The 11,536-nt window shown below is 32.8% G+C and overlaps 1 protein-coding gene across 1 annotated transcript; it reads right to left on the bottom strand.

The window, feature by feature from the left end:
• Positions 1-4,587: 4,587 nt before the first annotated feature.
• LOC146899368 (uncharacterized) lies at positions 4,588-5,427 on the bottom strand. The gene is made up of 3 exons (XM_085733727.1): positions 5,389-5,427; positions 5,190-5,285; positions 4,588-5,089 (listed from the first exon to the last, which is right to left on the bottom strand). The coding sequence occupies exons 2-3, from the start codon at positions 5,241-5,243 to the stop codon at positions 4,997-4,999; spliced, it is 147 nt and encodes a 48-aa protein (XP_085589853.1). The 5' UTR covers positions 5,244-5,285; positions 5,389-5,427; the 3' UTR covers positions 4,588-4,996.
• Positions 5,428-11,536: the final 6,109 nt, after the last annotated feature.

The raw sequence follows: 11,536 nt of genomic DNA, 5'->3' as shown, positions 1-11,536 counted from the left end.
ATTGCGATCCCGACACAATCCGAAATCCACTTACGCCAAAGTGTTGGAAAATTCATGCCGACCATCATCGAATTTAAATAGTTTAAGTCCACAGAGTCATAAGCTTTGCCATGAAGCATGAATATGCTACTTCATTTTCGATTCATCGGATGCATTTTTGTTTTTGTCATCCCAAGAGATGCATGCCCTATTTTCTTTTGCGTATCTTTTTTTACTAAGACGACAATGACATTTTATGTGCCCCCTTTTTACCATAATTGCAACAAGTTGAAAGGAAGGAAATTCTTTTATTGTTCTAAGCTTTGAGAGCAAGATCGTTCTTTTTCTTTTCTCCTTCTCCGCTTTCAACAAGCCTATTCAATTCAAGTTCATGTTCCTGAAATTTTCGAAACAAAGTTGCAAAAGATGTAAAAGATAAATATTTAGTTTCACAAATAGCGGTTTTTTCAAGGCACATATTCACAAAATCTTTCTATATGTATGTGATTTGGTTGTGTTCGGTTCCACGTGAGGACCGGGACTAGCCATGGCCTAGCCATTATTTTCGTGAAATTACTATAATACCAATGGCTTAATTTTAATATTACAACCATGCAACTCACCAACTCTCTCCCTCTCATTCCTATTTTCTTCTACAGAACGGGAAAGAATAAGAAATACATCATCACTCACTCACCCACCCACCAGCGGCAAGCCGACAACATCACTCACCCTCACCCATCGTCAATCTGTACGTGACCGGCGAACTCTCCGTCGAACTCAAAGCCTCCATCTCCTCTCTCAGCATCGATCACTTACTGCGATTCTTCATTTGTCTCGATCTTTCTACAAACCCTAAACTGTTAAAAAAACCGTAAATGTATCGTGTATCTCTGATTCTTTGATTTCTTTTTGTTAGTTAATGAATTTGATTTTTTACTTGGTTTTCAATTTCAATTTTCTCATAGCCCTAATCAATACAAAAGGGGATTTTTGATTTTTGACTTTTGTTAATAATACTTGCTGCTTAACTATTGATTGAGGATAGAACAATTGCTTGGGAATGTTGCTAGAAAATATATTAAGTCTAAAGATTGTATAATTTTAGTATCTTTCATTTCTCATATTAATGAATAATGATGAAGCTAGGTTTGATACTCAAAGTAGTAACATTCATACTATGGCTTAAGAATATAGACGTTTCTGGTGCCACTGAAATTCCAAATCCTGGTCACTTTTAGTGTTGGCAGCCCGTAGTGTTGCTAGCTAGATTCCATAGTACTTTATAAGTTATTTGAAGCAACAATTCAATATTCATTGTCATATTCACATGTTACTGCTGCTACTGGTACAAGAAGTGTCCTACCCAAACTAACTTTGAAGTTTGAAGTTGAGTACAATACTCATTCATTTGGCTATTTTGAACTTGAACACCTTCACTGCACCTCTCAAGTGTGGATATTGTCTCTGGCCTGTATCTAATGTTGTACATAGAATTAGCAATGTCCTAAAGGCTACCATCCAATTTGCACTTACAAGATATTTTTTACTTTTTTTTTTATAATTTTGTTTCTTTGCAACAGAAATTACAAGATGAAGAGTCAATAAGTCGATTCATTTTACAAGAGGAAGGCCATTGTTATTGAAAGAGATGAAGAGTTATGATGTCTTATCCGAACCTGAACAAGTTTGTGAGAATCCAAGAATTGGAGAAAATGAGTCTCGTCCTTCAAAGGTTAATAGAAGTTATGCAATGTGGTTTATATATTTTAGTTTATTTTTTATGGCGGCTACCCCAATCATTTTTGTCTGGTTCCGCCACTGGTTGTGTCCAAAGTGTTAGACTAGTAGAAAACAAGGTCACCTTGCCATTCATTATTTGTTAATGATTGTATCCCTTTCCTTTTTGTTTGAATGTGAGCATCGGATATCCCTTTCCTTTTTGTTTGAATGTGAGCATCGGGTGATGATGGTAGAGCTAAACTATCGTCGAATATTTGAGCTCTAGTTTTGAGAGCAATGAATTTGGATAAACCAACTTAACAATAAACATCCACATAAACACTTTTTTATTGAGTATGATGAAATTAGGATAATTGTGCAAATATTTTACGACTTAAAGAACCAATTTGTTACTTAAAATTTTTAAAGAATTAACTTGTTATAATCATGTAACTTAAAGGACCGCAAATGGTATTTGGCCAAAATTGAATGTTACCTTAAAACATTGAAGTTTTCTTTTTTATGAAATGCAACATAAATTTTTGCAAGTTATGAAACGAGATTTTAATCTGAAACGTTATCCTAGCAATCAACATATAAAAAACTTAGTTTATATTAAACATAAAAGCAAACCTTTACTAAGGTTGTTTTATTAGAGTTACAATTATAAAATATATTATTTTAAACGTTAAGATAGTATATCATATATTATCAATAATATTTTGTTGATCGCAAAATCACAAAATCAAATCACTTTTAAGACATTTTTTAAAGTTTCATTCTCTAAGTGACTATGACATCATTCAATGGTGTTTACATAGTTGTGACCATTACCATCAGTTTTACTTTGTTTTTAAAAACATCGATGTGTTCAAAAATTCCTCAACCACCTTCAGAAGGCCCTTCCAATAATATTAATTATGCACCAAGGCCTCTTACATCATATGAGAATTATTTAGATAATTGTGAAAGCAAAGTAAAGTCTGTAGAATGTGGCGAACAAATATTCTTTAGTGTATTAATTGGGAATCAAATTGTTAGTGATTATTGTTGTCAAAGCCTTGTAGATGACATTGGAAAATCTTGCCATTTTACCATGATAAGATATGCAATCAAATTACCAGGGTTTAAGAAAAAGAAAACAGAAATTTTAAAGAGGAGTGAGAAAGTTTGGAATGACTGCCTTGCAATTCGTTCAATTTTATCATGAAGTTAAATTCAAGGACAAATGAAGGAATGAAAGGACACAATGTATCCTATAAAAAATTTGTTTAATATTAAATGATTTTATCTCATCTCGATTATTTGATATCATGATGGTTTTATTCAAGATTTTTTATAGTTTGTTTTGATATAATAAAATCATACTGACAATGCATATCAAAGTTAATATAAAATATTCATTTCTTAAAAACTAGAGACAAATGAAATTTCTCAAATTGAAGACTCTTTGAACTTCAACTAATCATCATTTAGTCACAAACATGTTATCATAAATAGATCTAATATAGTTTGAACTACATAGGCATAATTGGCATAATAGATTAATCGTAATAACTAAACATAAAAAAAAAAATTAAACTCGTAATTATTATAAAAAAATTAAGTTTAGGAGTAAATCAAGAAAAATTATTCAATGTAATGGAAAAACAATAGAGTAGTTAGTTATACTCGTAACTATGTTAGGAATAATTTAATGTCTCTCTCTCTTGAAGGTGAGAGAAATACGCGCGGGGGTGGGAGTTTGAATTGTGTGAGTCTTTTTCGACAATTTCTTTTTCTAAGTGTTTAATACAAATCTGGACAAAATACGATGTTGCGTATACCGACTCGAGTCCGAATGCGGCGAAAATACAGAACACACATATAAAAGATAAAGAGTTGGGGAGAAAGAGAAGATAGACATAAATCAATTTATATTGGTTCTTCATACAACACAAGAGTAGTCCAGTCCCCTTCAATTTCCAAGGGATTTCACTATAATTACTATGATTACAATTTTCTCAAGGACACACCAAAAGACTTCTCAATGCTTTGAAGCACATAGCAAAAGACTTCTATGCTCTAGGACTCTATCTAAAGACTTCTTTGTTCAGTGCACACCTGCAAGAGACTTCCTTTGCTTAAGCACAACTAACCGAGACTTCCTAAGTGCTCAAGGTTTCACCAAGAGACTTATATGCTCAACTCGCAAACAAGTTTATTTGTTCCGACACTCTTTCTAACTAGTGAGTGTAAAGGCCGAACAGATGAGCAAACTCACACCTTAAGACTTCTAGGATATAAACTTGAAAATAAATCCAAAGTGTTTTGCACTAGAAAATTAGGACACACGAAATTATAGTGGTTCATCCAATGTGAGCTAGTTCACTCCTCACAACCGTGAGAGTTTTTCACTATATATGATGCTTGGTAGTTTTTCACTCCTTACAAGCTTTTAAAGAAAGAAGATTAGGGCTAAAATAATCACCCGGGTTAACTTTAATATATAAGAACACTACTACGTAAATTATTTTTTACTTCGATTGGAAATGACTTTTTACATCGATTTGTAACCGATGTAAACGGATATGATGTGGTAAGTCCACATCCTTTCACATCGAGGTTGCGACCGATGTGAAATCTTGAATTTCTACATCAGGTCCACTTGCACCGATGTAATAGACACACTTTGAAATTTAACCCCGCAATTTTCACATCGGTTATACGATGGGCACCGAAGCCAAATGTGTATATTTCACATCGAGTTTTCAATATCACTATAGTGAAATAAATTTTTTTCTAATTTTTTTTTAAATGGCTTATCAAATAAGCTTGACCCCTGCTCTTTTTTTTTATAGTAATAAAATGAAAACAAATTATGTATAATTTTAATGCAAAAAAAAGTTATATTATCTAATTGGATATTACATAATCAATCCTCAATTTTCCACGTCAATATTCCAATCTATAAAAGAGGCATATGAATACAATATAGCCGTAAAATAATCCAATAAAACAACTTTAGGCAGAAATTTCAAACAAAAAAAAATCCACGAGAATCATCATTGTAAATACGCTAAACTTCAGCTCGCAAAAAGCATCTCATCTCATCGGCAATGTCCCATTTCAGCCACATCATAATCAATTTTCAGCAACAAAAAACAAAATCAATTGAAAAAGTTATCTCAACCGCGAAACGCACTTGACACACCAAAACCACCACACATTAAGACAGATACAAGTCCGTTCAAAATTCTACTCTCTCTACAAATGACAAATTATGAGATTGGCTTTGAAACATACCATGTAAATCCTAAGCGTTATACAAGTCAAGAAAACAAGTTGCCCATTGGTTTCGTAAATCATACAAGTCATCTTCGGTTAATGTCGCCGGATCATTGAATACCTACAATGTGTAGGTTAATATAAGTAATTAATATTAATAAGGATATGTTTATATTTGGTAATACATATAGTATAAACATGTTATCATAAAATTAAAATACCTCCATCCAAGACTTAGTAATATTAGCAGAGATGATATCTAGCATATTCTTCATCACATAGTATCCACAATCATTGCCATTAGGTTGCTTTCTTGGCTACAAATGAATGGCCATTTTTATATAGTGATTAGTTCATATAAAAAAAAAACAAATTTCATTTGTTAACGTAAAAAAATGACAGAATCTACACCATACTTACTTTGGGACGAAACCATTTAGCCTTCTTTCTATTGCCCCGAGCAAGTTAATGAACCTCTAAAGCTCGTGTTAACCAAATTAAAAAAATCATCAAAGTTATACATTTTAGTGTTGTAGGAAGTAATATATCAAATACAACGTAAAATATACACTTACTTTGAAACAATCTTAATCATTGCTTCATTAAGATCTTGGTGCATTGAACAAAGGACAACTAAACTATTGTCCTTGGGACAAATAATTATTAATTGCCAGTGTCCTCTGCACACATAGAAGAACAATTATTAAGGTTTAAGCTATCAAAGATAAATAAGAAAAATATTAATTTAAATATATACTTACTTAAATAGATATGGTGCTAAGTAACACACTTTGTTCAAATCACACAACCTAGTTTGTATGTGTTCCCGAACTTTAGTTTTAGTACTATGATCTTTTGGATCAAAATCCAAGCATACCGGGTCCAAAATCCCAAACACTTTCGATCTATTTCTTGAGATACGAGACGATGCATACACCTAGACAAATTTAAAATTAACACTTAACTATTGAATTGTGGATATACTACTAATCCATATTGATAATAGTAAAAAAGAAAATGTACTTACGTGCATCAAAGTTGTAGAATAGAAAGTCAAGCCAAGCATTACCCACCAACAACCGTCTAATACATACGGAATAAAAAACCTTGCGGTATTTGGCTCATGTTCTAATGGTACGTGTATATCTTCTTCACTTCTCAAAACCATGCATAGCAATTTTTGAACATTGTCGATGGTCAAGTCCTCCTTGTAATTTTCTTGTGCGGCGGTACAAGAACCTTTTGTGCTTCCATGCACAACAACTTTTTCAGGACTACTATGCTCAATTTCTTCATTTGTTTGCAAGGTTTGGGAGAAACCCATAGTCTTAAGTTTATCCGTAAATGCTTGTTGCATCAACTCACGTTCGACGGCCATCTTTTGTTCAAACTCGCATCAAATTTTTCTTTAATCTGTCTTTCCAGCATTTATTTGAAGTTGTGAGAGATGCCGGTTAACATCTATGGTTTGGGTAAGGCGTGAAGACCTTCCAAAGTAATTGCTCGGAGTATAACCCGGTCCAACACCACGAACACGACCACCATGCTCTTTCGTCCCAATTGCCCTTGTTAAGATATCGTCACGTGTAACACCCCGTTTTCCCAACGTAAAAATTTCATAATTAAAAATCGAGTAATTCAACTTTAAACGGAATGCTACACTTCTTAAAAATTCATAAACCGAATAAATAACAATTTATTCTTCAAAATCATTTAACATAAGTAATTCAAAACTTCGCAGGCGGAATTAGTTCATTCAACATAAAAAGTCTTTGCCACGCAGGCCTCATCGAAAATCTCATAAGTCTTAGTTCAATATTTATTCATAAAAGTTCATAAACAATACGTAAGGAATAGAAGTAAAGTCAAGTCTCATCCCGTTACGTATCGAGCACCTAGACACACATGTGAGGAGTCCACTCACGACGCCTCTAATCTTGATTACCCGCAAGTTACCCATACGAAGAGCAACATTTCCAAGCAGAGGGGTGAGATTTCTCAAACAATAATATAAAGCATATAAATCATGTAAAGTACATTCAACAACTTAAACATCCTATAATTCATTAATCATATCTAGCAACTTAAACTTCCTTAACTAGTATCATTATTCTTCCTACATTAGTCATATACTTCATATTATATCATCATATAAATATCATCACATATCTACAAATATTAGTCATAAGCATTATCATATATCCTTTTAATCATAGCATCTTAATCATAGACATAAACATCATCATATAACATCAAGTACTAATCATAACCATCTCATAACATTATATATCAACCATAAACATAATCACAAACAATCCATCTTAAATATAATCACGAGGAATCATCATACATCATCATTAGTAAACGTATAACATCTTATCATAATTCACATATCGGCATATCATAAATCACATAGCATCTTATCATAACAACTTCATATTCAACCATCATAAACAAATCATAATCAACATCATCACCAATCCTAAACAACATCATAATCATTCATCATCTTAAAACATCATAATAATTCATCATTAGATACTTCTTTAAACTTCATAACTTAACGACTCGACTCGACTATGCAACTCTTATCGTCTTAAATCTCTTGAATCATCATGAAAATGCAAATGCATGTGGTACCAATCTAGAGCATAAGCCCTCGTCGCTATTGAGTAAAAGCTCCTAGGGCATGAGCCCTCGTCTCCGTTGAGCATAAGCTCCATCGTCGTGGTTGAGCAAAAGCTCCATCGTCGTGGTTGAGCAAAAGCTCCAGGGCATGAGCCCTCATCTTTAAATGAGTATGCATGGACTCAACATCTTACGTCTTTGAAACTTCATGAACATCTATGACATCTTAACAACTTGACGACTTCATAACGACTCGACGACTTAACAACTTCATATCATTTTAACGTCTTAACATCTTAACATCTTAGCATCTTGACAACATATGGATCACATAAATAATTCATGTCATATCATGATATAACAATATCAAATGATAATAAACAACATCTTAAAACATCATATTCATCAATCATAAACAACATCATATAACATCATATTTAAACATCAACAATAATTCACTATGTATCTTTGTAAAAACATAATAAATTATCCACAACATATTTTCATGTCAAACCAAAGCTACTGGAAAGATATCACAAATATCAACAACTTTCATGTTTACAACAAAGATCAATTCAAAACAGAAACATATGAACAAAACGCAAAAACATGAAACGAGAGAATGATGTCACCGTACAATTTTGCTAAGACCTCCCTGTAGTATTTTCATCATAACTCACAGACCAAACATCATTTTCACGTCAAACCAAAGCCAATAGAAAGCTAACAAAATTATCTAAAACTTTCATGTTTACGCCTAAGACCAATTCTGTACCGATCAATACCAGTTTTCATTTTAAATTAGGAAAAGTTGTGCTGAAAGTCCATAAAAATTCACTGTGACCTACGTGCAGTAATTTGACCATAACTCAAGTTCTATAAATCGTTTTGACATGAGACCAACGGCATTAGAAAGCTAACATCCATACCTACAACTTTTGTGTTTACACCTAAGACCAATTCCGCACCGATCAATACCAGTTTTAACATCAAAATTCGGGCAGAATGCAGATTTTCTTCAAGTTTCACCTAATCTCATGGTGCTAACCTCAAAACTACTTCCAATAATCATCCTATAGATTATCTAAGGTCTGTACACAATTTCTACATCAATTCAACAAGTTTTCATCATCTAATTATCAAATCTCTCTCAAAACCCTAATTCTCAAATTCTCACAAACTCTTCCCAACTTGTCGAGATGTAATCTAATGATTTAACAACTTAATATTAATGCAAGATAGTCTCACCCTCACCTTAGATTAATTCCCGAATCGGCAGCGGCGTTCTTCTTTCCTAAGGTATTCTCCTCTTCTCTCGACTTTTCTCTTCTTTTCTCTTCTTTCTTGTTCTCCTCTTCTCCAAAAAGCGGTTTAAGGTAAACTCTTTCCAACCTAAGTTTCTCTATTTATAATACTAAAATATTCTTCCCAAATCTATTTAGGCCCAACAACTTATTCTTCTTTCTATTCTAACCCCCAAATCCACTCACACTAATAATCCCGATTTTCTAATGAATAATATTTCTCTACTAAATATAGTCTTCCACTAAATATATAATAATACACCATATAACAAATATATTATGCTAGTAAATACCTACATATAACATAACAAAATATCACTCAACCAAATATATTAACTAAATTATAAAAAGACATCTAATCTCAATAAATCATATAAATATATAAATATATTTCTATACCGTATAACATATATGTTTTCTACACAAAATAACAAATATATTTCTACACCAAATAACATATATATTTCTACACCAAATAACATATATATTTCTACACAAAATAACCCCACAACTTAATATTTATTTTATTTTCGAATCTTATTTTATTTCTAAATTAAATATATCTCTCCCGCACTTAATAATAATAATAATAACACACCAAATAACAAATATATTATACTAGTAAATACCAACATATAACATATTTAAATAAATCACATAAATAAACTCTAACTTAATAAAAATAATTAAATAAAAAGGAGGGCGTTACATCACGTCCTTGTGGAACAAAGGTGCCTTTGGCAATCTCTTCATAAAAGAAACGGAAGAAAAACACCAAAGACTAAACACCACACAACCCCAAAAGATGGCAAAAGATATGAATGCGAAATCTAATAAGGACGATCAAAATTCGGTGCCATATCCGAGCCTCAAAACAGCAACCCGTAACCCCAAAAACCTCCCAAAAGCTGCTGCTAGGATCGGCGTAGATAGCAGCACCAGCTGCTGGACTCTGTGCGGACAGAGCGGGACGGCAAAGCCGCCCGGGCGAGACCAACACTCGCTGGGATGGGAAAACGGCGGCACGGCGGCAAGGCAAAGCAACCGGTTAGCCATCATAATACGGGAAGGATGAATTAGAACATTGTCCAACCTGAACCAAAAGGTTGTTACAATTCATCAAGTTCAATTTTTGATGCTATGCTACGGCTTCTCGTAAAATTTCTAACTTTTTCTTTAATGTATTAGCCATCATAATACAGAAGGATGAATTAGAACATCGGACGAGAAAACACAAAAATATTGAACAAAAGTCATTATCATTTTGAGTACTTGGATTGTAGGTAGGTCACCGCATTTTTATAAAGATGTGATTTGCTTAGAGAACATAATGTTTCATGAGTATCGCTTGAATCGTCAATAGACGAAATCTTTGATTGACTTGAACCGAATAACAAACAATGTCCATTGAGTAAACATGATCCTCGTATGTTGGAAAAGACTACCATGATGTTTTACTAGTATTTGACTTAAGTGTCATTTTTCATACTTTATATAAACATAGTTCTTCAAGGCGGCGAAACAAGATGGTTGTGTTGCTTTAAGCAACATTCTCTACGCGCTTAATTACAATCTTTTTCTTTGAATGATACATTTAATCTCGTAAATCTTTTAGTTATTAAGAAGATAATAAATGACAAATATTTAAGACAAAATAAATGAATTATCCAAACAAATCCCTCATCCAGGGATTCTTGACGAATCTTTAACACAACTATCCCTACCGATACACGAAACCGTTTGGTTTCTCAAATATGTATAGAGAGATCGGTTATTACTACAAAGTTATACTTCATTACCGCAACCTTATTTTGCTAGCATATATTCTTACAACTAAAAGTGGGTATGTTAAGTGGTTACCTTTCAAGTAGAAACCCTTCTTCTCAAACCTCTTGATAATCTCACCAACACGAAACACAAATTTTTCACGAAATTACCAAACTTTCAAAGCATCAAACAATCACCAATCTACAAATTCAAAACAACCACACAAAATAAACTTTAGCTAATTTTTTTATCAATTCAGAAAAATCCATACCAACAAATCAATCATCTACCCATTTTCTAAACAGTCAAGCATAGCAAGATCAACAATTCAAACAACAAAACTTCGAAACCCCTACAAATATTTAAAAAAAATACACGAAACCACCAAAAAAATTGATCGGAAAAATCAACGAGTAATCTCATCAAGATGAAATATAAATAATTTTCGATCAAAAATTACCAAACTTCCAGCATGAATCATGAACCAACCTATAAACTAATAAAAATCACACAAGTAACCTTAGCTAAAAAAATGATTCATACCAACAAAACTATCAACAACCCATTTTCTAAACGATCAATCAAAGCAACCCCCATCAATTCAAAACACAAAATTTCTAAAACCCCAATTCAAATTAGTACAAAAAACGAAATTTTGATAGGAAAAATCAACAAATAAGCCATTAAGCCAACAACCGGCACATATCTAAGATACTTCACTACCGCAACCTTATTTTGCTAAAGGGGCTTAGTGGTTTCACGAAAAAGGGTCGGGGTTTAACGATTGAAAGGTCATATATATATATATATATATATATATATATAGAGAGAGAGAGAGAGAGAGAGAGAGAGAGAGAACTCACCGGAGG

Source organism: Medicago sativa, chromosome 8, assembly GCF_051527215.1.
Source record: "Medicago sativa cultivar Bolivia chromosome 8, Bolivia_mono, whole genome shotgun sequence".
Lineage (NCBI taxonomy): Eukaryota > Viridiplantae > Streptophyta > Magnoliopsida > Fabales > Fabaceae > Medicago > Medicago sativa.
Note: the sequence above shows the minus strand (reverse complement) of the source record. Positions and strands in the feature narration are given on the sequence as shown.